At 39.4% G+C, this 21,190-nt stretch overlaps 4 protein-coding genes across 4 annotated transcripts in view; all 4 read left to right on the top strand.

The window, feature by feature from the left end:
• The window catches only part of LOC122968417 (putative leucine-rich repeat-containing protein DDB_G0290503), a 635,740-nt gene that overhangs the window by 441,997 nt on the left and 172,553 nt on the right, over positions 1-21,190 (top strand). The gene's annotated exons all lie outside the window — the stretch shown is intronic.
• LOC122968858 (serine/threonine-protein phosphatase 2A catalytic subunit beta isoform) lies at positions 872-13,900 on the top strand. The gene is made up of 8 exons (XM_044334364.1): positions 872-1,308; positions 4,029-4,067; positions 5,706-5,876; positions 8,243-8,416; positions 8,570-8,659; positions 8,812-8,973; positions 12,051-12,169; positions 13,084-13,900. Exons 1-8 carry the CDS (start codon positions 1,207-1,209, stop codon positions 13,154-13,156), a joined length of 930 nt encoding a protein of 309 aa, XP_044190299.1. The 5' UTR covers positions 872-1,206; the 3' UTR covers positions 13,157-13,900.
• LOC122968809 lies at positions 8,980-10,491 on the top strand. Its single transcript, XM_044334298.1, has 2 exons — positions 8,980-9,291; positions 9,334-10,491. Exon 2 carries the CDS (start codon positions 9,342-9,344, stop codon positions 10,401-10,403), a length of 1,062 nt encoding a protein of 353 aa, XP_044190233.1. The 5' UTR covers positions 8,980-9,291; positions 9,334-9,341; the 3' UTR covers positions 10,404-10,491.
• Positions 15,238-19,626, top strand: zgc:101664 (uncharacterized protein LOC450064 homolog). The gene is made up of 3 exons (XM_044334400.1): positions 15,238-15,332; positions 16,791-17,585; positions 19,293-19,626. The coding sequence occupies exons 2-3, from the start codon at positions 16,941-16,943 to the stop codon at positions 19,494-19,496; spliced, it is 849 nt and encodes a 282-aa protein (XP_044190335.1). The 5' UTR covers positions 15,238-15,332; positions 16,791-16,940; the 3' UTR covers positions 19,497-19,626.

Genomic DNA, 21,190 nt, shown 5'->3' with positions numbered 1-21,190 from the left:
ATAAAATAACATAACAGATGAGATTATAAATTACCCTGCATCGTTAAATATTAAACCAGTGGTTCACAAACTGTTTGGCTTGTGACCCTTTATAAAAAAAAATCAGTGTGTATTTGTGTTTCTTTGTCACGTTTCAGATGTCTATGAGTTGTTAGCAGTTCCACTAAAGAGACATTTCCCCTCACATGGTTTCAAATAAATAACTGTTTCAGGCCCAAAGAGGGAAAAACTCTCCAATATTTCACAAAAATGCAAAGATGAAAGAAAAGTTCCTGAATTAACCCATATTTATGTAGCAGTACTTTGTTTTTTCTTCTGTCCTACCTGATCTATCTCATGACCCCTCAGATTTATCTTGTGAGCCTCATAAAGCAGTTACAACATGCTGCTTATACATCAGTATTAATAATGTACTTTGTTAAATGTATTCAATAGTCACAGCCCTATTTTCTGCAAAAGAATACTGTTACTTTAGTACTTTAATTTAGCTGGTAATACTTATTTGGAGCCAGGCCAGTCCTGGTCTAGTATGCAACTTACACAAGTGTGTTGTGGAAACTTGAAGCCTCCGGTGCACAAACACTGAGAATGGACTTTAGTAATTAAATATATTTCACGTATATCACACACACACACACACACACACACACACACACACACACACACACACACATATATACATATAAACTAAAAACTCATGTAACAGTTCTTGTTGCTCATCTTGCGACCTCGCAGATATATTTTGCGTCCCGTTAGTGGGCCCGGGACCTTATGTTGGCAGCCGCTTTAACAGGCTGCAGCTCACATTCTGTCCACGCGGTGTCGCTGCTGCGCAGTCGCGGCGCTGCTGAAATGCCCGGATGTTATTGTGGCTAACTCTTTTAGCATATCGGCTAGCCCCTGCGACGCCGCTGCTTTCTGCCGCTACGGTCTGTCGCATCGGGGACTTTCGACCCTTCTGACTCCCCCGGGCGATATACACTGATTTTTAACATCTGTAACTTAACATCGGTGATTTATCATGATAGAAGTTGACTGAGAGGCTCGTTAATTTTAGGTGTTATCATTGATTTTGCAGCCGGTTTGGCGGGACCGGAGCGGGTTAACAATACTTAGAGCTAAAGGCTAACTCAGCTAGCGTTGAAACAGGCCAGTTTTTTTTTCAGGTAGCTAACACAGCTAGCACAGCGAGCTACCGCAGCTGTCATGGAAGACAAATCTTTCACTAAAGAATTAGACCAATGGATCGAACAGCTAAACGAGTGTAAGCAGCTATCGGAAAACCAAGTCAGGACACTCTGCGAGAAGGTAAGCGGGTTTTATTCTGACGCCATTGGCCTCGCTTTCAATGTGGCCTAGATTGCGAAAGCGGCTCCGACTAATTCCTGGAATTTAGTAACGGCTAGGTGGCTATTTTCACCCCGACTTCGACCAGTCATCCCGGGGCTGCTGACGCCCCACAGCTCTATAGAAATTCAATTTTTTTATGAAAGAACCCGATATTTTCGACAGGGGGGTTCATTTAAGCACTACTCGACCAATTAAAAAGGATCAGAAACGGGCGGTTTTCCGACAGTCGTCGTCTCAGGACGCTCGGGCCTTAGAATCGCATCTTTTACATCATGTCCAGCAAGTAGTCGGAGCCTATTTTACTGATTGTTCGCTTATTATCAGCCACATTTAGCGTACAGACCTGGACTCAGACGATATTTAATACTGGAGATTTTATTATTATATTAGCGTTGAAACATGAACATTCGTCAATGATTGATTGCTCATGTTATGATTTGCACCGCGCCCTGTCTTTATCGATCAACCTGCATAAACCCATGAAGCCTCCCGTTCAGACGTCACTTCAGGTCTGTTGCACCAGTTAAGAATAACTGGTTTGGTAGCTTTTCTGCATCATCGACCTTTTTCATGTTGTCAAAACACGTTTTATAGCCATAGCCTCAAATTATATTTCCGAGCAGCAGCCGAATGCATGCTCTCTCCCGAATGTGAGGATGAATTATTTTAGCTCTTAGTGACTCTAATGAATCAAAGACACTCAAAACCTCAATTAAACCACTGAAAGTGCTTAGCTGAGCAGCGATGCATCAACCAACAATTGGTACCAGCTACGGATGTACCGGGATCAAATCTTCATGCTACGGTTATACTAGGTTTAATAGCACGGCAAACAGTATTATCACGATAATCAATTAAGTTTCCCTGAAATCCCTCTGTTTGTGCTAACATGTAGTTCAATGACTCGATGATCACCTGTGATTCTGTCCACTGGACAGCTGTCTGTATGTTTCAGCTTTGTTGGACTCTTTCACCACATCAAAACCAGTTTAAATACTGTAAAACAAAAGCTGTTGTTTGAAGTTTCAGACTTAAGTGAAAGATTTTAAATGCAGCTCAGTGTCTGTGTCTCTCAGCTTCTACGTATCCGTTCACAATTTTTTAAAAAGCTAGTAGTTAAAGCTCCACACACTGTTTGACTGGTAGAAAGCTTCTTTCCTGTGGCTGAACAATATAAAGAGAGCTGCTCTGTGTTCAGGATGTCCTCTTAAAATAACGATAATCACAGTAATGACGGTCATGGAAATGGTTGGTGGTATTGATGCCGGCAGCATGTTTCAGTGTGGTGTGTAGTTTAAAACGGTACACTGGCACATCTCTAGTACCGGATTATATAAGCATTTCAAGAGCACTAGACGTGTAAAAAAATGGTAAGTTTTATTGTAGAAATACTTTAAGTTATGAAACGTTTAATAATAATAATAATAGTAATAATAATAAGTGGTCATCACTACTCAGCAGAGGCCTAAGTGATGCCTTAAAATTGCTAATTATGTCTGACCACCTGTTTAAAACAACTTGTGCTAATACAGAGTTGAAGTGCTGCCCGTTTTCCAGAAGAGCCTGTTGTGGTCGGACAGTTGTGGGCAGCGGTCGGCAACATGGATAAAACAGTCTATTGTGGTTTATGTTATTGAAATCACAATATGAGTATATGTTGTTATTTAGTGTATTATCTGAAAAATCATCTTAGACACTGTTGATGGATAAAACAACCAGGTTTGAAAGTCTGTGTGAGTGTTTTTTTTTTTTTTTTTGGTTAATCCAGAGACTGAAATACATCAACAATGAAGTTACATCATCACATTAATCCCCCAAAACTCCCCCCAAAAAAATCATATAAAAATCCAATGTTGCCATGAAACGATCACATTCATTCATCACTGAATGAGTTTTATTGCTTTTCTATCATTCTAAACTGAATATCTTTTGGATTTTGGACTGTTGATAAAAGTATCGAAGGCGTCGTCTTAAGTTCTGGGAAATTGTGATGGACGTTTTTTCTATTTTCAGACATTTTATAGACAAAGCAATTATAAAAATTTAATCTATTTCGGGGGGGAAAACATTAGTTGCAGCTCTACAGTGAAAGCTAGAAGAACAGGTCGGTTGAATTAGCGCTGAACTGTTTTTCACGGAGGGAACTTTAGTAGATTAAAAAACACCTGAAAGCTTTAGCCGGCAAATAAAATGAGTTTGTGACGCTGATACAGGAAGACTCGTTGTCATTTTCAACCCAGAGAGGAGTTGCTTCCCATCAGCCCCGGAGCTCAACAGCGAGCATAAGATCAGGAAATCAAAAGAAATGTGTAAGAAGCTCACAATGGTCACAAGCAGCATCAGAAACACTTTTTTTTGAATCAGCGAACAGAAAGACACAATGAAGTGATTCTTGTCATTTTCATGAGCGACTCATTTCAAACACTACGGTGTCCTGCGAGGTCACGCGGGCTCAAAATAACCCACCCGGTCCGTCATGGAGGCTAAATGCGGACGCGTATGACACGAGTTACTGTTTGTGTGTGTGCCCCCCCCCCCCCCCCCCCACGTCTGAAGAGTTTTTATTTAACCTTCCGTCTGCTCACATGATCACTTGGAGAGACGTGGTTTTTATAGATATAAGCCTCTTTAAAAAAAGATCACTAATGAAATGAAAACTTCTCTCTCCTCTTCTGCAGGCCAAGGAGATCCTGACCAAGGAGTCCAACGTCCAGGAGGTGAGAGTTCCCACAATGCTTCAGTCTGTGCTCAACATCAACCCCAATTGATTTCCAGCACATAGTCAGAACCCGAGCGACAGATTATCCCAATACAGAGCAGGAAAGAACGGAATGAAAATCAGGAAAGCGGGACCTAAAACTGCAAAACATTAGGTGTATTTAGTGGATTATTTGATTGTCAGAAAATGGATCAGTAATTAAGATAATCAATTAGCGTTGAAGGTTATTTATCATGTAAGTTTCCTGATTCATGTTGTAAACAAAAACCACATGCTCTAGTAACATGTGGAGGCTCATTTCACACATTTAAAATGGATTAATAACAATGAATTGATAATAAATGTTTGTCGGAGCTCTGCAGTGTTTTTATAGTCACAGCACAGAAAGCAAAACGGTGAAAATGAACTTTTAAACACGAGGAAACGACAAATAAGCGCGTCTGTGATCCGCTCAGCTGAGATCATTTAGTGTTGTCGTCTCCAAACAAATAAACAGTCAACAAGTAGAGAAGCAGAAGACGACGACAACAACAGTTCAGACTGAAGGTGGTGAAACGTAGAAGATGAAGATTGTTTCTGAAACTAACCAGGATGATAACTGGTCAGCAGTGAACTCAAGCTGCTGCTTTTGAATCAAAGTTTCTTCTATTTCTAAACAACGTGTGTGTTTTAATATTCAAAGAACAAAAAGCAAATGTTACGCTGACTCTCAGTGTCGTTGCCTTCGGCGTGTTTGCAGTCTGAACAGTATCGCACCTTGTTTACAGAACAAACGGAGTCTCAGCTGAGCCGCGGGGTCACACTCGTCCTCTCTTAAACACATTCACAACACAGACGTTTACAGCTCTCGTGTCTTTTAGCACCATCGTGTCGGTTTTCACAGGTCGGACTAACGAATCAGTGTTTTAGTCGTGTTTAAGGACGTCGTCTCTAATGAGGAAATGATAAATCATTTGAGGAAGCTGCCGTGTGTTTATCTGTCGGCTTGTTTCGTGTCACTCAGACTTCTGTTAAATCGTTGATTCTGATCTATTGTTGGACGTCATCAGCAGGTTTTACTTTAGAATAGATTCATGTTTAGAAGTCATGTTAAGTGTTTTAAGTGCTGACTTTCATAAGTCTCCTCTTCATCATTTGAGCACAAATGATTGTAACCAGTTTAATCGTCCCGACGTAAGACGTAAAAATGATTCAATAATTTGTAGTAAAATCAGCAAAGTTTAGAAGGAAGTCTGATTTCAACAGAACTTTGTGTAGCATAAATGTTTTTGCTGCTTTGCTTTTCTGTAAATCATCTTTCAAAGGGTTAAATAATTCATTCTTATTGTAGATAATGACTTTACTGTGGAAACAGATCAACTAAACGTCCAACCAGCAGCTTCTTCAGGACTTTTAATGACGATCAGAACTGAACTAATATAAGAACACACGTTTGTAAAGTCGTTAACTTTCAGGCTTTAAACATGAAGGAGAAGCAGCAAAAAGCCAATGAGAGAACTTTTAGTTTAGATCGTTACCGGACGTCTTTGATCAATTAAAGCTTCATTTCAAAAGCAGGAAAATTCAGGAAAGTCTTCATAGAAATGTGTGTGTGTGTGGTGACGAGCGTGTGTGTGGTTTTGTGTGTCTTCTTCAGGTGCGATGCCCGGTGACGGTGTGCGGCGACGTTCACGGTCAGTTCCACGACCTGATGGAGCTGTTTAAGATCGGAGGCAAGTCTCCCGACACCAACTACCTGTTCATGGGAGACTACGTCGACAGAGGCTACTACTCCGTGGAGACGGTCACGCTGCTCGTCACGCTAAAGGTAACCGCCGCCGCCGCCGTCACAGCAGATGGTAGTGTGTCATAGAGGAGGAGGAGGAGGAGGAGACACATCTGGTGTCCAGCAGGGGAAAACTTTATGAAATGAACAATATTTACAGATTCAGAGATTGTGGATTTGACCCGAGGGACGAAGAGGAAATGTTGTTTTTTTTTTTTTTTTTTAGTGGAAAAACCACATCAGACGTAGTTTATCACCCCAAGCGGAGTATTTTTATCTCTCTTCAAACACATCTGGAGGAGATCTTTAACTCATTAAGTCAACAAAAATTCATCCGTAAGTCGACCAGCTGTAACGTTTGAATCAAACACATGACGGACGGCAGCTTAACTCCACGTATCTCCGTCCGACACGTCCCAGCTGCTGCTGCGAGAACAAACACTCTGTGTGGACTCGTCATTTACATCCTGCAGGGGTTTTTCTCTCTTTAAAGTCATGTGAGATACTTCCCGGTGGCTACCGAGCAGCAGCCGCCGCCGCCGTGCCGGTTGAAGCCGGTTTGGTTTCCGCTCTGTTTCACTTCAGCACACACATAAAGACGCACGTTGCTTATGAGTGTCAGATAAAAGCAGCGAGGACTACAGGCCGGGTTATTCTCTGCTTCTAGATTTAACTCTATGAATCGATGTTAAACAGCCGCCGACGACACTTCCTGATGTTTTCTGACATTCAAATCTCACCTGTAAAGAAAGAAAAGAAAACGTACATCATGCTGTCAGTCACTCGACGTCCAGTTGTTGTTGATGTCGATGATGAACCCGCTGTTATCTATGTTTAGATATATCTGATACATTTACTCATCTATAACAGTTTCATCACTTTTCAAAAAGAAGGAGTCCCGTTATCATCTAACGAGTCTCCATTAACGAGCCGATCGTTGACATCTGATCACATCAGATGGATTGTCGGTAAAGCTGAAGGTGTAAACTGAGCGGCAGGGACGCGGCGGCGAGTCTGTGAGGCCACGAGCCGGCTGACATTTTATTGTCCATCATGACAAATCTGATAAGCAGGACACTAAAACCTGTTTATCTGCCTGAGTGATGCTAAAAATAAACCCTCCAGTTACCGCGGAACAAGAGGAAACCAGCACGAAAGGTCTGCGATGTCGTTTTTCTCGGGTTCCTGCGATTTAGACGTCAGGATGTTGCTGTTTTCAGTCTCTGTGTTGAGAGTCTTACAACCGTTTCACAGCTGACGGCGAGTAAAACACCGACATCAGGTTCAGGAAACGACTACACACACACACACACTGTACTATAATAATGATAATTAATCCTTTTAGTAATTAAAATTGAAACCAATGAATGAAGAAGAAGCAGAACTAACAGAACAAATAGAGGAAGTTACCAGTTAAGTAATAAAAATAAACTGCAAAGACAAAAATAAAAGAGGCTCAATGAATATCACATAAATGATGTTACACGTTTTCATTACATACATTGTAGGAAATTATGTATTTTTTTAGGTTTATTCCTTCTTATATACAATAAAAAATTAGACCAAATGATAAAACGTCTCCTGGTAATTATTGATTTGTTGTTGGAGATGAAATTAAAGAGAATAAACCAGTAAAAGCTGCTGGTTTGGATGTTCTCACTGTCTCCCCATTAACACTTCCAGCAATCATTCATTTTATTCATCAAAAGAAGCCAAAAGTTGTTAAATGTTGAACTTTGTCTAAATAAACTGATGATTTAAATAAAGAAACATGTGATTAAATAATAAATTCATACTCAGTGTTGAGGTTCACAGATCAGATTATTGATCAATATGTTGATCAGGTATAAATGATCATTGGACTCTTACAGCTGTTAAATCACTACAATAATGATTCTGTTTTATACTTTCAACTTCTGTATCAGCAGATTTTTATCAGTAACATGCAGCCGATCAGCTGATCGGCTTCATGTCGACTGTTGTGTTGGATGTCGTTGATCAGCTGATTCTGCGTCGTCATGATCACAGGAAGTGAAGACTCATGTTAATGTTATTAATCTGTCGTTTAGATATTTTACTGTGTCAGCGATGTTAGTTCAGCTCAGATTATGTCAAATTTAGACAAATATATTGTTGTTACACATTTTCTCAGGACAATTCAAAGTGTTGTACAGAAAATAAAATAAAAAAAAAAATAAGAACAATAAAGTTATCAAGTAAAAACTGGTTCCAGCTTCTCAAATATGAACTTTTTCTGGTTTTCTTTATTTTCTGTGACGGTAAACTTTGTGTTTTATAAACCAAAAGATGAATTCATTCATCAGGAAAACCATCAGCAGATTAATAATAAATAGTTGTTAATTTCAGATCTATAATAGTTTATTTATTGTGGTGTTTCTGTCGTTCAGGTTCGTTTCCAGGAGCGAATCACCATCCTGCGAGGAAACCACGAGTCGCGGCAGATCACGCAGGTCTACGGCTTCTACGACGAGTGCCTGAGGAAGTACGGCAACGCCAACGTCTGGAAGTACTTCACAGACCTGTTCGACTACCTGCCGCTCACCGCGCTGGTCGACGGACAGGTGGGAGACCCGATCCTCATGTAGCGCCGGAACCACTCTTTCTATTTTTTTTACCCTGCCTGTATTTCCTCTTTTTATTATGGGATGTTACAGGATGTTGTGGCGACATTGTTCTATAATTGTGTGGTTTGTTTTTTTGTTTGTTTGTTTCAGATCTTCTGTCTCCACGGAGGGTTGTCTCCCTCCATAGACACTCTGGATCACATACGAGCTCTGGACCGCCTGCAAGAAGTCCCACATGAGGTACACACACACACACACACACACACACACACACACACACAGGCTGTCAACACAGGACGTCAGTACTGGGAAGCTTCCTCTCAATAAAGATACATTTAAACAGTTTCTAATACAGGTAGAAGAAGTAAACTCCTCCTCTTCCTCCCTCTCAGGGCCCCATGTGTGACCTGCTGTGGTCCGACCCCGATGACCGCGGTGGGTGGGGTATTTCCCCCCGAGGTGCCGGCTACACCTTCGGACAGGACATCTCTGAAACCTTCAACCACGCCAACGGCCTCACTCTGGTGTCCCGCGCCCATCAGCTCGTCATGGAGGTAAATAAATCCTCCGCCGAGTCTGTGTTCAAACTACTGATTAACTGAATCAGATAAAAACTCGAGGAATGTCTCGGCTTGTTAAGACTTTGGTGATGTTTGAATTGGTTGCTAGGGAAACATCTGAGGCTCCACCCAGTTAACAGCAATCAGCTATGTAAACAGGAAGTAGCTGTAGCATCACATGCTGCAGAATAACTCCCAAAAACAACAGTTTAGGATCCAAAAGACACAAACGTTATATACACTCGTTATAACTGTTTGTTATAAGTGCGTATAAGGAGAGTAAAAATGACACCACTACTTGTGGTTTTAGAGGTGTATCAATGAGTTTTAGAGGTTTATCAATGAGTTTTAGAGGCGTATCAATGAGTTTTAGAGGCGTATCAGTGAGTTTTAGAGGTTTATCAATGAGTTTTAGAGGTTTATCAATGAGTTTTAAAGGTGTATCAATGAGTTTTAAAGGTTTATCAATGAGTTTTAGAGGTTTATCAATGAGTTTTAAAGGTGTATCAATGAGTTTTAGAGGCGTATCAGTGTGTTTTAGAGGCGTATCAGTGTGTTTTAGAGGTTTATCAATGAGTTTTAAAGGTGTATCAATGAGTTTTAAAGGTTTATCAATGAGTTTTAGAGGCGTATCAATGAGTTTTAAAGGTGTATCAGTGAGTTTTAGAGGCGTATCAGTGAGTTTTAGAGGCGTATCAGTGAGTTTTAGAGGTTTATCAATGAGTTTTAAAGGTGTATCAATGAGTTTTAGAGGCGTATCAGTGAGTTTTAGAGGCGTATCAGTGAGTTTTAGAGGCGTATCAGTGAGTTTTAGAGGTTTATCAATGAGTTTTAAAGGTGTATCAATGAGTTTTAGAGGCGTATCAGTGAGTTTTAGAGGCGTATCAGTGAGTTTTAGAGGCGTATCAGTGAGTTTTAGAGGTTTATCAATGAGTTTTAAAGGTGTATCAATGAGTTTTAAAGGTGTATCAATGAGTTTTAGAGGCGTATCAGTGAGTTTTAGAGGTTTATCAATGAGTTTTAAAGGTGTATCAATGAGTTTTAAAGGTTTATCAATGAGTTTTAGAGGTTTATCAATGAGTTTTAAAGGTGTATCAATGAGTTTTAAAGGTGTATCAATGAGTTTTAGAGGCGTATCAGTGTGTTTTAGAGGTTTATCAATGAGTTTTAAAGGTGTATCAATGAGTTTTAAAGGTTTATCAATGAGTTTTAGAGGCGTATCAGTGAGTTTTAGAGGCGTATCAGTGAGTTTTAGAGGCGTATCAGTGAGTTTTAAAGGTGTATCAATGAGTTTTAGAGGCGTATCAGTGAGTTTTAGAGGCGTATCAGTGAGTTTTAGAGGCGTATCAGTGAGTTTTAGAGGCGTATCAGTGAGTTTTAGAGGTGTATCAATGAGTTTTAGAGGTGCTGATATGCAGGTTTAGTTTCCCTCGGGCAGCACCAGGCTAGCTGTTTCCATTGGTTTCCAGTCTTTATGCTAAGCTAAGCTAACCGGCTGCTGGCTGTAAGTGAATAAACTGCTTCGAGCTGCAACGATTAGTGGATTAATTGATTAGTTGCCAACTGTTCTGATGATTGATCGATTGTTTTACATCATTTTTAAGACAAAAACGTCCAAATTCTCTGATTTCAGCTTCTCTAATGTGAATATTTTCTAGTTTCTTTGTTGTGGACAAAATAAGACATTTGATGACGTCGTCTCAGGCTTCAGGAAACACTGATCAATATTTTTCACCAAACGACTGATCTGTTCATCGAGGAAAGAAACGACAGATTCATCGATAATGAAAAACAATCGTTAGTTTCTGCCCTAAAACTGTCAAACTGGTCCTTTAATACTCCGTCCTGAGCTGGAAGATGTTTCAGTGCGTTCACGTCTGCCCAGGTGATTCAGATTTCCCATGATGCTTTGTGTAGAAATGCATTAAAGGAACCTAAAGTGTCGACGGAGAACAGATGAAAAACTATCACAGAAATGTGAGCTGCTAAACTTTGGTCTTTTTTGAGTTTTATTTCCATCAAGTCGGCACATAAACACCCACACGGACACGAGTGGACCGACGCTTCCCCAAAAAACCTGAGAGTGGCGTCTCCATGGCAACGTGATATAAAGTTACACGGCTGCAGTGCTCCTTCATCCCAGTTTGTGCACCAGTTTTCACTCCCACTGTTGATCCGTGTGACCCGACACACTTTTATGTTCAGATGAGATTCAGTCACATGTTTTTATTTTATTTTTTATTTCATAACAGAAGAAAATATTTAATAAAAGCAGAATCAGTTTGTTGTAAAATTTAACTGATTGAAAAGTTGATCAGATTGTTTCAGGTGTTTGTCGATAAACAGTCACTGAACTGTTGAATTATTAACAATATGACTGTTTTCCACTTTAAACTATGGATTTATCCCTCCAATAAAAAAATAAACTATAAAAACCCACTTAAATCAAGACACTAATGACCTCGTGTTTAAACCAGAAGCGGCAACTGTTTGGTTATTTTTATAATTAATGGTTTTGTCTATAAAATAGATGAAATAAAGATTCTGTTTATTCCTCGTTGACTCTGATGAGAAAAACAAACAGAAGGACTTTTAATTTGAAAAACTTCGAAAATCAATTAATTTGCTGCTTCTGAGTTATTTGGATTCACTGTTTTGTTTTTATTAAATATGAAAGTAAATGAAATATTTTTGGGGTTTAATCTGATCAGTTTAAAGTCGTCACTTTGTGCTCTGGGAAGTTGATCATTGACAGATTAATCGATAATGGCGTTAATCACAACAATCGATTATTGAAATTTTGATACAGAGTCTCAGTCCTCTTATTGATTAATCAGCTGTTAGTTTCACAGCTGATTTCGGAGCAAAGTCAGTCACACACTGGTGATGTTCAGCCACTAACGTGTTCGATGTCATCAGACCTCTGCGTCATGTGACTCCGGCTCCTCACAGGAAGTGAGAACCAGGAAGTCCCTTCAGATTTAAAACCTGTTTTTTTGGAGGGGAAACCTGGCCGACGTGTCACAGCAGGATATCTGGTGTGTAATAACGTGTGTTGTGGTTTCCTTCAGGGCTACAACTGGGGCCATGACAAGAACGTGGTGACCATCTTTAGTGCTCCAAACTACTGCTACCGCTGTGGAAACCAGGCAGCCATCATGGAACTGGACGACACCCTCAAATACTCTTTGTAAGTACACAAAGTTTAAAAAAAAAAAAAGGTTTCAGGAAGGGCTGGACGACACATTTATTTGATTAATTCTAAGTTTTGTTCTTACATGGTGTGTAAAATATTTATATTGTGGGTCTTAACGTTTTATTATCAGTCAAAAATAAAGTAGCTGGAGTCTCATAAACCGCTGTAATTACATCTGTGAGTCGGACTATTTACACAGTGAGTCGGCCTGAAACCTGCACATGGAAATGGAAACATGATTCATGTTATTAATGTGCACTTCCTGCTATGACCAGTCTAAATGTCTCCAACTGTAGCCTCAGATCACAGCTGTTTGTCATGGACTTCTGAACTAGTTAGAACAGGTTTACTTTACTGGAGATTTACACATCTGTTAAAACTGTTTGCATCACAGAGACAACTAATTCTGAAACACTAATTTCTCCATTTATATAAATATAAATAAGACGCAGTGATGAAATTTGTACTTTTTTTTGCCCCCAAAACTCATTTTTAGAAGTTTATAGCATGTTGATGGATTTTGATTGGACAGATGTTTACTTGCTAAGACAAGTTTTAATGGTGCAGCCTCGTTTAAAGCAGCTATAATCAATAACTTAATAATAACACCGATCTGTCAGTGTGTAATGTGTCGGTCGTTGCTCATAGTGATGAACCTACAGAGACTTTTATAGTGAGTTTCAGCTCGTTGTTTATCTGTCCGGCTGCAACTTTACTGTCCTGGTTCACTCTCAGCATCTCATAGCGTCGTTTTCAGAATAAAAGCTCTAAAAAGTCGCTGTACACTTCCTGCTCAGCAGCAAACAGACACAATTAGCTGAAGACTAGACTAGTGAATATTGGATTTACATTCACCAGGTGGACAGAAATCATCACTAACGAACCTTCTCTGCTTTCCTTTTTTTCAGCCTTCAGTTTGACCCCGCCCCCCGCCGCGGCGAGCCCCACGTGACCAGACGCACTCCTGACTACTTCCTGTGAATGTTCAAAAGCCATCCCCCCCCTTGTCAATCATCCACGAAGCTCCACCCCCCTGCCCCCACCTCCCACACCCTGCCCCCCCACCCCACTTCATTTTGGATGGAAAGAAGATATTAATAATAATAATACTGTACCAGGGAGAATAGAAACAAACAATTGGCTGATAAGTTCAAGATTTTAAAAGAAAAGAGAAACTTAAAGAGCGGCCCCCTCTACAGTCGTGTTTTCAATATGCTGTCATTAATGCTGTGCTTCTGGGGAAAAAAACAACACGTACAACTATGATCTGTTTTCTTTCTTTCTTTTTTTTTTTTTGTTTATTACATGTTTGAAAACGAGATAATAAAACTACCAACGTGGACCAAATGTGCCATATTCTGATCCTTTTACAACATGTACAACGCGCAAGGTTTTTTTCCTTTATTTTTTTTTTTTTTTTTTTTTTTTTTTTTTTTTTTTTTTTTTTTTTTTTTTTTTTTTAGACCAGCACTATAACCCTACCTACCTGACGTCACCACCACCAACACCACCACACATCTCATGGCATATGTGCTTTTTTCTGTTGCAAGATAATTTTAAAAAAGAAGACAAAAAAAAAGAAAAAAAAAAAAAGTTTGCTTCAAGTAGTACAGCTGTCAGTTTTAGCTGTCCAGGCTGCAGCCGGTGGTCATCTCAGCAAGTATATTACTGTAATTTGAATAAAGACAACAGACGTATAAAATAAAATGTCCTATTGACAAACTACGGGGCTGCGTCAGTGTGGTTTCTTTAGTTTTTAGTTCTAATGTTAATGTGTTTTCTGTGATTAAAGAGTGAAAGATGGATGATGGACGGTGGTGAATCTGAAGTGTTTACAGAGTTCTTTACTGAACAAAACGGTTGATGTTTAAATTTACTTGTTTTTGTGTTTTGTTTTGGGTTTTTTTTAGCTCATTTGTGATCATTGCTCAGACATGACATCATTTTATCAAACAACTTTATGACTTGGTGAAAATGCCTCCAAAAAATACTTTTATTTTGAAAAGCTAAACTAAAGTGTCAGTAACAGCTGACCTAATAATAATAATAATAATAATAATTGTAGTTGATTAGCACTTTTCATGCACAGATGCAGCCCAAAGTGCCTTTCAAAACAAGATCAACTGAAAATAAGTAAAAAAAAAAAAAAAAGTTTGATTACAAAAATAAACAGAAAAATGAAAACAAAACAGTTTGGTCACAATACAATATAACATTAACAATGATACCAGTAAAGTTAATTAAAAAGGTTGGTCTTTAATTTCTTTTTGTAACTATCAAGGCTGCTCCACAGTTCAGAACCGAAAGAACAGGAAGCAGCTTCACACCTGAGGAACCTCTAACAGGAATGTTCTGTAATCAATAATCCAATATTTTGTTGGTTGCAGGAAACTTTTATTTGTAGCCAAAGTCAACAAAACTGTGAGAACAGAGCTGCAGAAGCTCGGCTGATGTTTGATGTCTTACAGCTGATAGTTTGAACAAAGCAGCACAAAAAAAAAATGAATTGAAAAAGATGGAAGAGCAAAGGAAAATAAATAAGTTAATATGTAAACAAATAAGATGCAAATAAAAGAAATAAACATATAAAGCAGGTAAAATTAAAAGACCAAACCTTGAATATAAAATAGATAAATGTGCAAAATATATGGAAATGCATATGAAATACTAGAATGATGACACTAAATGAAAGCACAATTAAAATGATAATGACAATAAAATTAAATAAAACACCATAAAATAATAATAATGATAAAGGAAATATAAAAGTGATGTTCCCAACATTTATTTTCTGGTAACATTTATTGTGAAAATCTATCACGTGTCAATTTTAAATATACATTTTTAATTTTATTCTAATTTTGTTTTTAATAAAATTCAATTTATATAAATTCAGTTATATATTAGTTAAATGTTAAAACTAATTTAATAGCACCTAGCAGGGAGATTATATGATTAGGGATGAAATTCCGATTTTATCAGGGATTTAAACGATTTTTTTCTATATTCAGTGAACATGAAACAAAGAATAAAACCCTTAAACCGAAGCTGCGGTTTGTTTCAACTCTCGCGAGAGTTCACGGGACGCGCACAGTTAACGTCTCCATGTTAACTCCTTGATGGCGGACATAGACGACCACAGTCAGCTAATGTAAAGGTTTGTTTTCTATTATTAACACTGTTCCGCATCAGAGGAGTTTCTGTTATGACCGATGTCTGTCTGCAGAAATTAAAAACAAATGTCGGTTGTGTTCGTCTGTTGGTTTCTGTCGTCAGTTAGTGAATGTAGCCGCCGTCAGCTAACAGTTAGCATAATAAACTAAAAACAACTAGTTAGCGTTAGCTACCTGACAGGGCTGTCGACCAGGAACCGGCTCCTACTTTAATCGTTATTTTGAGTCTGTATTTCTAGACTGTAACAATCAATTAAATTATAAAAAATACAAACGACAAACAATACGAAATATTACCGACCATTAATATTTAAATCAGGATTTAGAGTTAAAGTTATTGTACGAAATACTGCGGCTGATTTCTGTATCTGTCAGTAGCCACAATGTATGTTATATTATCTGTAAATATCATGTAAATGTAATATAAATATAATATATTTGCAGCTCATTCATACAGATGAGTTATCTAATTGTTTTTTTTAATGCTGTATCATATTACTTTGTGCTTCCTGTATATCAGCAGTTTTCCCTCCAAACTTTATTTAACAAACCACAAATTACAAAACAACATATTAATTTAAACCAGAGCACACAGACATGGCATGAATAACAGATCAATAATACACACATAAGAAAATATAACGAGCAAAGGGAGCAGCATAAATTAATAAATAGTAAAAAATAAAAAATAAAAGATTTTAAATAAATATAAATCAACAGATCTTTTAGAAGCACTGTTAATGTAAATAAAAGCACATTTTTCATAGTTTTAACATTTGTGGAAGACTTAAGAGAAGCAAAGTAGAGGCTGGAGGGGCCTCGACTTATTGAACTTACAGTTATGTTTGTGAAATTTGGCAAAATAGAAAATACATTTGAATAAAGTCGAGAACGTCAGACTAGAGCAGATGTCCAGGTGTGTCGGTGCTGCTTTCACCAAATGAACAACAGGTATCGATGTCTGTTTTTTGTATTTAAGAGGAAACGATTTAGCCGAGTAGAATTTATGGAGCAGTCTGAACGTGACTTCTCTCACTTTATTAGTAAGAAAGATAAAGTCAGTTTCCTGTAAATCTCCTGACAACCACAGAAAGAAAAGGAAGTCATCAGTCAAGTCAGTTTTTATTTGTAAAGCCCGAAATCACAAATCTGCCTCAGGAGGCTTTACAGTCAGTACAGCAGAACAACATCCTCATCTGTCCTTAGACCCTCGATTCAAATGAAGAAAAACTCCCTTAAAAACCCTCAAATGGGGAAAAAGTGAAGAAACCTCATGACAAGAAACAGACACACTTCAGGGAAGACGTCATGCCGACGACTTAAAGGACGAGTTCACAATTTTTCAAGTCTGTCTTAAACCCAAAACAGTTGCAGATTAATTTACTGTCATTGCAGCTCCAGAACAAATGTTAAGAAATGAACTTCTGCTTCAATTTTCACAGGTTTTATTTGGACTAAACTGCGTTGCCTCCCACCGTCTTCCCATCATCCCCTGCATGTCTGACTGAAGTGATATCATCATGAGGATGAAGATGAGGAGGAGGAGGAGGAGGAGGGGGATGCAGTCAGTCCTCTGATCTTCGTCCGTCTGTATGGAGGATGTGGTTCTTCACTATCAGCCTGGATCAGCTGACGGTCTCGGCTCTCTGTTAGAGAGGACACAGAAGCTTCTGGAGCCTTTTCCCTGTCGGCCTCCTCCGGTCTTCACCCCCTGGTTCCCCGCCGCCGCCGCCGCAGGACGCAACCTGCCCATCAGACCCGCCAAACCGCCTCCTATCATCACTGCCTCGGATCAGATCCTCGCCTCTGACAGCCGGCCGCACGCTCACACAGCAGCGGAGGCCGTGACCGAACCCCTCGCGGAAATCAAACTACAAAAACCCAAAGTCGACAACTGTCTCGCCGAAAGACGTCATGGTCGTCCACACGCAGAGGCGACCGGAGACGGCGTCTGCGTGTCAGAAAACGTTCCTCCTGCTTCGCTCTTTAACAGACCAGACGGAGAGGCGGTCACCAGACCGTCTCCTGACAAACACGGAGACGGCGTCTCCGTCACAGACTCGCCGGTCAAACGGTCCTGGAGCGTCTCTGCACAGAAAAGCGTCCCGCTGCAGAGCTCGCAGTCGCTGTCCAAACGGTTCCGTCACATGGTTTCCGTCCACAGTCTCCACCTCCGCCAGAGGGTCAGATGGGTGATCGGTCAGCACAACTGCGGGGAGGCGAAGGACATCGAACAGGTCGGTAGATTCAGCAGCTGACACGTCTGTTTTATCCTGCGTAGAACTGAAACCATCAGCTGATTAATCCATTTAATTTATCATCGTCTCTCTCCGAGTGTTTCAGCTTCTTTAAATGTGAATATTTCCTGGTTTCTTTAGTCTTTATGACAGTAAACTGAAGATCTTTGAGTTGTGGACAAAACAAAACATTTCACCATTTTCTGACATTTTATGGAACAAATGTTGATTTCAAGCTAAATCACAAAACTTTCTCTGCTTTCAGCTTCTTAAATGTGAGTTTTGCTCTTTTTCTTTGACATGTATGACAGTCAGTCGTATATCTTTAAGTTCTGGACTGTTGGTCGAACAAAACAAGCCCATTGAAGTAGACAATTAGTCTATTAATCGATTAGTTACATTACTATTATATTAATCGCTAACTATTCTTATAATCAATTTAAGTCATTTTTCGAGAAGAAAATGTCCAAATTCTCTGATTTCAGCTTCTTAAATGTGAATATTTTCAGGTTTCTTTAGTCTTTATGACAGTAAACTGAAGATCTTTGAGTTGTGGACAAAACAAAACATTTGTCATCTTGAGACATTTTATGGCCCAAACAACAAATCGATTGATCAATAATGGAAATAATAATCAGTTGCAGCCCCTAAATTGATCACCATGGACATTTTTTCCCCCCTATATTTTTTTCAACATTTCATGGATTAAATAAACGTGGACCTGTAGATGTAACGGTTAAACGTGTGATTAATAGTTACAACATGAACATCTGCCGGCTCCTGGACGGACTTGAGAACATCTGTATCACACGGTGATGTTGACAGATTAGCGGGATTGTTGTTTCCTGTAAACGCCGGCGTCACTGTGTGTGTTTATGTTTCAGTCTGGTGGATCTGCGGATCTTTATCTGTCCTTGACGTAGTTTTCCGCTGTTCTCAGAACCTCCCAGTATCAAGTGACAACATGTACGCTTGTGAAAAACGTTGATCGTGTTTCCCAAAGTCTAAGACGACGTCCTCAAACATCTTGTTTTGTCCAAAAGAGCTTCAGTTTACTGTCTGACTAAAGACTTAAGAAGCTGCAACCAGAAACATTTAGCATTTTTTTTCTTAAAATCTGACTGTTATAACTGAATTTAATAGTTGTTAACTAGTCGATCAATTGACTCATTGTTGCAGCGGAGTTTTAAATCATGTCTGGAACCGTTGGCTGTATATAAACATGGACGCCATGACGGCTCCTCAAAAGTGAAGCCAAAACATCTGGATCTCCACCCGGTAGATACGACTTTCCCAAACATGGTTTTATTAAATTATAGTTTGTTCTTATCACGCTGATGTTTGGGTGTGACATCACGATCGACAGACTTTGGCTCCAAATGTGACACAAGCACGATGGCGGCTCCCGGAGAGGAGATATTTTGGCTTCACTATTGCACAGCGGCAGGAAGTTGAGACGCGTCGTCCATATTTATATACAGTCAGTGGTTGTTTAATTAATTAACCAGCTGTATCTGAGGGTGTTTGGTAGTTTTACTTTGAAAGGGACTCAAACAATCAGTTATCAAAATAAATGCAGATTATTATTAATAATGTTTCTTCCTCTCCTTCTTGACCTTTCTGTCTCATTTTTTTTCACGCTTCATCGTTTTGTTATGTCATCTTTCCCTCCTCCTTCCTCACCTGTTCTCGCCCCGCTCCCTCCAGGTGTGGCGAGCTCTGAACCGGTTCGTCCGGAGCTCCAGACTGCCGACGTGCAACGCCAACATCCAGAGGGAGCGGGCGGAGATCTGGGTGTTCTGCGACGTCCTCTGCTCCGAGCAGGTGGGACGTTTCCTGAAGGACGAGCTGCGGCTGTCGGGGAGGATCAGCCTGGCGGTTCACAGACTGGGAGACGTCTTCAGCATGTAGAGGAGAAACACAGACTCTAACATGTTTACTGGTCCAGATGTTGTGATCACACTCAGCATTTGAGGGAAAAAAACATTATGTACTGACAATCTCTTCATTATAACAATGTGAATACACACTTTACACACCATTGACGTCACTGTAAATATGATTTCAGTGATGAGTTTTTTCTCTTCTGCTTGAGAAGTTTAACATCCTCAATAAACACGCAGATGATACAGTCGGGGGGGAAAAGTTAGATAATCCAAAACCCTTTTATCAAGACTTTGTTGGGACCTGATCAGGTAGTGAAACTCACACCAGGAGCTGCTGCTCTGAGAGTCCAACATCAAACATTTTCAACACACAAAAACAGACAAACAATAAGAAACGACACATAAAAGTTGAGCTGCAACGATCAGCTGACGAGTCGTTTGACAGAAAATCGTTTTTTTTTGGAGCAAAAATGACAAACATTCACTGGCTCCAGCTTCCAAAATGTGAATATTTTCTGGTTTTCTTACTCTTCTATGATAATAAACCGTTATCTTATCATTATCTTCAGGTTTCAGACAATCTGAAGAGTAACGTGGGATTGACAGTCGTCACAATTCGCTGACATTTAACGAACTACACAAATAATTAATTAATTATTAAAGAAAACATTTACATTGTGGCTGTGATGAACAGTGTAGCCTGTAGGGGGCGCTAACAGCATAATATCAATATTATTTTCACATTTTAACAACAACAATGTGAAAGTTAATGTGTGCAGACCTTTTTTACACATAATCAGAAATTCAGCCTACATATAATATTTATTAAGCTAGTGAATAGAAAACCTCCAAAGTGCTGTTTAATTTTGATTTTTTTTTTTTTTTTCATGAAAACATACGGTAGATTAGGGCCACGTGTGAAAAACTGATTGGAGTCCTGATATTATTCTCAGAATCACTTTTTCTCGTATCTCTAATCTTCCGTAAAAACAATCCTCAGGTGCAAAACTTCATGAAGATTTTATGAAAATGTACAGAATGAACTGAACTGAACCCTCAAACATATTTTCTCAGTATTGTTTATTTATGAACTTGAGGACATGTAATGATTTGTGTCTGTCGTGCCTCTCTGGTGTAAATAAAGATTTTAATATTTTAAAGAAGTGTCTGTGATGATGCACGAACGTCCAGCTGTGCGTCTGATGGTGCAGTTTGTTCTGGAAACGCTGCGGCAGGAGTCACATGATACAGGAGTCACCCTGCTTTTCACTGACAGAAAGAAAACCTGCTACACACACACACACACACACATACACACACACACACACAGTGGTGCTTGTATAAGAGCTGAATGAATGAGGACAGCATGAATACAGTACACCCCCCTCCAACACACACACACACACACTCTTTTGTTGCTATGCAGCCTTGTCTTGACAGTCCTGCACACTGCATTAAAATCTAGGTTACCGGATGTGACGTCAGTGCCCTGCCTCCAGCTGTAATCGGCTGTAATCTCTTAAATCCGTGTATTTATGACTCCTGCAGGTTTTTAACGCTGTGAATAAACGTCACAGATGAAAAATTGCTGGAAACAATATTTTATTTATTTCATATTTCATATATTAACCAGCAGAAGTCCTCGTTATTTGCTCGCTGCTGGTCTGTAGTTTCACTAATGTTGAAGCACATGTTCGTCTGTGCGCTTTAATCTGAAAG

This window comes from Thunnus albacares, chromosome 2, assembly GCF_914725855.1.
Source record: "Thunnus albacares chromosome 2, fThuAlb1.1, whole genome shotgun sequence".
Classification (NCBI taxonomy): Eukaryota; Metazoa; Chordata; class Actinopteri; order Scombriformes; family Scombridae; genus Thunnus; species Thunnus albacares.
The sequence above is the reverse complement of the archived record's forward strand: the minus strand, read 5'-3'. Positions and strand labels throughout refer to the sequence as shown.

Bases quoted from the DNA above. Each gene is read 5' to 3' on its own strand.
- LOC122968858 (XM_044334364.1), top strand. From the start codon at position 1,207: ATGGAAGACAAATCTTTCACTAAAGAATTAGACCAATGGATCGAACAG. The intron at 4,068-5,705 runs GTGAGAGTTCCC...TGTCTTCTTCAG, and splicing joins AGGAGTCCAACGTCCAGGAG to GTGCGATGCCCGGTGACGGT. The intron at 8,660-8,811 runs GTACACACACAC...CCTCCCTCTCAG, and splicing joins TGCAAGAAGTCCCACATGAG to GGCCCCATGTGTGACCTGCT.
- LOC122968809 (XM_044334298.1), top strand. From the start codon at position 9,342: ATGAGTTTTAGAGGCGTATCAGTGAGTTTTAGAGGTTTATCAATGAGT.
- zgc:101664 (XM_044334400.1), top strand. From the start codon at position 16,941: ATGGAGGATGTGGTTCTTCACTATCAGCCTGGATCAGCTGACGGTCTC. The intron at 17,586-19,292 runs GTCGGTAGATTC...CGCTCCCTCCAG, and splicing joins AGGCGAAGGACATCGAACAG to GTGTGGCGAGCTCTGAACCG.